The sequence below is a fragment of the Galeopterus variegatus genome, unplaced genomic scaffold (assembly GCF_000696425.1).
Source record: "Galeopterus variegatus unplaced genomic scaffold, G_variegatus-3.0.2 Scaffold3444, whole genome shotgun sequence".
NCBI lineage: Eukaryota > Metazoa > Chordata > Mammalia > Dermoptera > Cynocephalidae > Galeopterus > Galeopterus variegatus.
The window spans coordinates 145,217-148,079 of record NW_007729555.1 but is presented as its reverse complement, the minus strand read 5'-3'; the positions used below and the strand labels follow the sequence as shown (position 1 = coordinate 148,079).

Sequence of the window (2,863 nt, the reverse complement as noted above, 5' to 3'; positions counted from 1 at the left end):
GGTTTGACGCCATAAGCAGCAAGGTTTGTATTCAGTTCTCTCTCTCTCTCTCTCTCTCTCTCTCTCTCTCTTCCCCCCTTTTATTCTGTGCTTCTCTTATTTTGGCATCTGGATTGAAGCATCTATATCTGTCATACTGAGGCTTTTCACTTTCCAGTGTCTGAGTTTGGAAAAGAAAATGCTTGAAAATAAGGCCAAAAGTGTGAATGGGAGATCAGGAGCTGATTGTTGAGAGTAGGGTGCAGAGAGCCCAGAGTGTGAGCCCAAGAGCAAGCAAGCTGCGCACGGGGAAAGTGGAAGAGTGTCCTCAGGCTCCAAGCTCTGCCTCTGCAGAACCCTGGTGCCTTCTTACCTGCTACTCCCCTATCCTCCTCCTACTTTGATACAAACCTCAAATTACCACCTCTTCCCACTCCATAAAGATCACATCTTTCCAGGTGCTTCCAAAGCACATTGATCTGTTGGTATGATTTTCTTGGAACCCTGGGATCCATGCAGGGAGTGGAGAAGGAAGTCAGCCCACAAATCAAGTCAGGCCAGGGGAGGTTGTGGAACTGGGAACGGGAACAGATCCATATCCTTTGGGAATGAGAACTTCAACTCTGCAATTCCAACTCAGGGATGGGGAAGGAAGGAAAAGAAAGGGGCACAAACCTGAGGAACAAAACAATAATAATAAAGTTGGTCCTTTTTGTGTGCCAGATCCCAAGATCACCCAAGAAGACAGAAACTGCTTTGTCCCCATGGACCTCACAGTCCAGAGATCCATCCAAGACTGTGGTAGCTTCAAGTCCACCTTCTGCTTCCATCAGTACATTGCTTGTTAAGACCAAAAAAGCTAGGAGTCCAAAGAAATCACCAAAGGAAGAGAAGCCTAAGGTAAGAACTGCTTTCCTGACCATACCCTATCGCACCTTCATCTGCACAGGAGCTCCTGTTCCTTGAGCTGGGGGAGCAGCCTCACCCCTCATGTCCAGAAACAAGACCAACACACAACACACTGCACTCTCAACACACCTGATTGTCTCATCTGAGCAGGGGACTCTGGCTGCTTTTCTCTAAACCAATGTGCCCCATCCTCCCAAGAGGATGCCAACATTATCCCCAGCTTGGTGGTTTATTTAGCTTAGTCGCTAAGGCTTGGTGGATCTTTATCTAATTAGCAAAATAGAGAGGCCACATTCCAAGCTCTTTCTAGGGTGTGTAATCTCTAATTCATTACTGCCCAGTATCTATCAAAAGCTTACTGAAGATTCCCTGAAGCATGCGCAGGTCTCCAGTCCATTTGCTCATGTAGGTCTAAAATCAACACTAGTAGAGACTTACATGCATGAATTATGTGCTGTTGCCCCTCTTACTCACCTCCCCCCCAAATAATCAGAATTGTTTTGACTGGACCTAGGGTGTTACCATTGGTCTACATAAAAGGACATGTTAAAAAGTTACTCTGTGACGTCAGCTGTTGGCCTACCATGTGGATGTCACTGGGGCATTGCTCACTATGTTACACATAATGACCTCTCTTCATAATGATCTTGTGGAGAACTTTCTCATGCTCTTCACTATGGGAGTAGTTGCATTTCTCTGAGCAGTTGATCTGTGGGCACTGCATTGCATCAAGGCTCCTTTTCAAAGTTGACTTTTAGAAAGCTTAGAGCCCAGTTGGTGACATAGGAGGCTGGTATATAGCACTTCACAGAAAGACTCTCTCCATTTGCATGTTTCGATCTCCCACACTCTTTCGTCCTGTTTCTACATGTTCCCATGTTCTTCTCCTCCCACAGGGGCAGAATCTGCTTCTTTACCACTTAGGACGAGGAGGGCTAGAGCAGAACACTGCATCCTGAGTACATCCTTGCTCCACAAAGCGGGGAGGGAAGGTGCAGGCCTCTGGTTCCAATCACAGGCAGATGATCACTCCTCGTGTCCAGCAGAGGAGTGAGGGAATGAGTAGAGAGAGGCCAGCAGTGGAAGTCCCTCCACTTGAGTCGCTCCACTCAGAAGGAGACATCAGGAGATGAGAAAAAGCACTCTCCTGGAAGAGCACTTTCACTTTGCTGAAAGTTAGCAAGTGTAGACAACTGGAAATCAGTGCAATTTCCCAAAAGAATGGCAGGGGAGGGGTGGGGGGGATTTTGTGCATGACTAACCAATGGCTGGGTTCTAGAAGTTATATTTTTATAATCCAGATCTTAGGAAGTATTGTTTTGGTCCTCCAGTGTTAGAAGAGGGGTCCCAGCCTGAGTGTGTAATGCTGCCTGCTGACCTGGGTGGGAGACCAGCCACACTGGGTGAGGGGCTCTAGTCCAAGCCTTGAACTAAGAGAGCCTGTGGCGAAGGCAGCCACCATGAAATCGGTCATGTGTCAGGGGTCTGTGGTCCAAGGCTCTGAAATGATGGCTGGGGGGACTTCAGAGCCGGGTCAGCGACTGGGGCCGAGCAGCTGAGCCTCAATCCCAAGGTCACAGCAGCAGGGGACAGCTGCAACAGAAGGTGCCCAAGTCCCCACAGCAAGCCCAAGGCCAGAACTAAATCCTAGAATTCCAGCTCAAAAACTCCAGTGTCCTCAATTTACAGATTGGGGCTGAGTTTCCAAAGTCCCAACCACAAGGGGCAGAGATATCTCCTATTGTCCCCCACCGAAAATGCACAGTAAAGGACAGACAAAGGCCGGCTTAGGATCTCTGAGAAGGTGTAATTTTAATAGGCTTTTCGCGTAGTCTCACAGCCTTTCCTTCTCAGTGTAATGATTGTTATCTGGATGTTTCCGAAGCTTAACAGTACATTTTGTCACCTGGGGAGACTCTGAAGTTAATGTGTAACAATAAGTAAAAATTGGACGGGGGGGGGGGGGGGGGGGGGG

General features: G+C 48.1%; 1 protein-coding gene across 1 annotated transcript in view; it reads left to right on the top strand.

The window, feature by feature from the left end:
* Positions 1-2,863, top strand: part of LOC103600746 — a 111,818-nt gene that overhangs the window by 84,233 nt on the left and 24,722 nt on the right. The window contains exon 8 of the mRNA XM_008585076.1: positions 703-879. Within this exon, the coding sequence (XP_008583298.1) occupies positions 703-879 (177 nt within the window). The remainder of the gene's footprint in view (positions 1-702; positions 880-2,863) is intronic.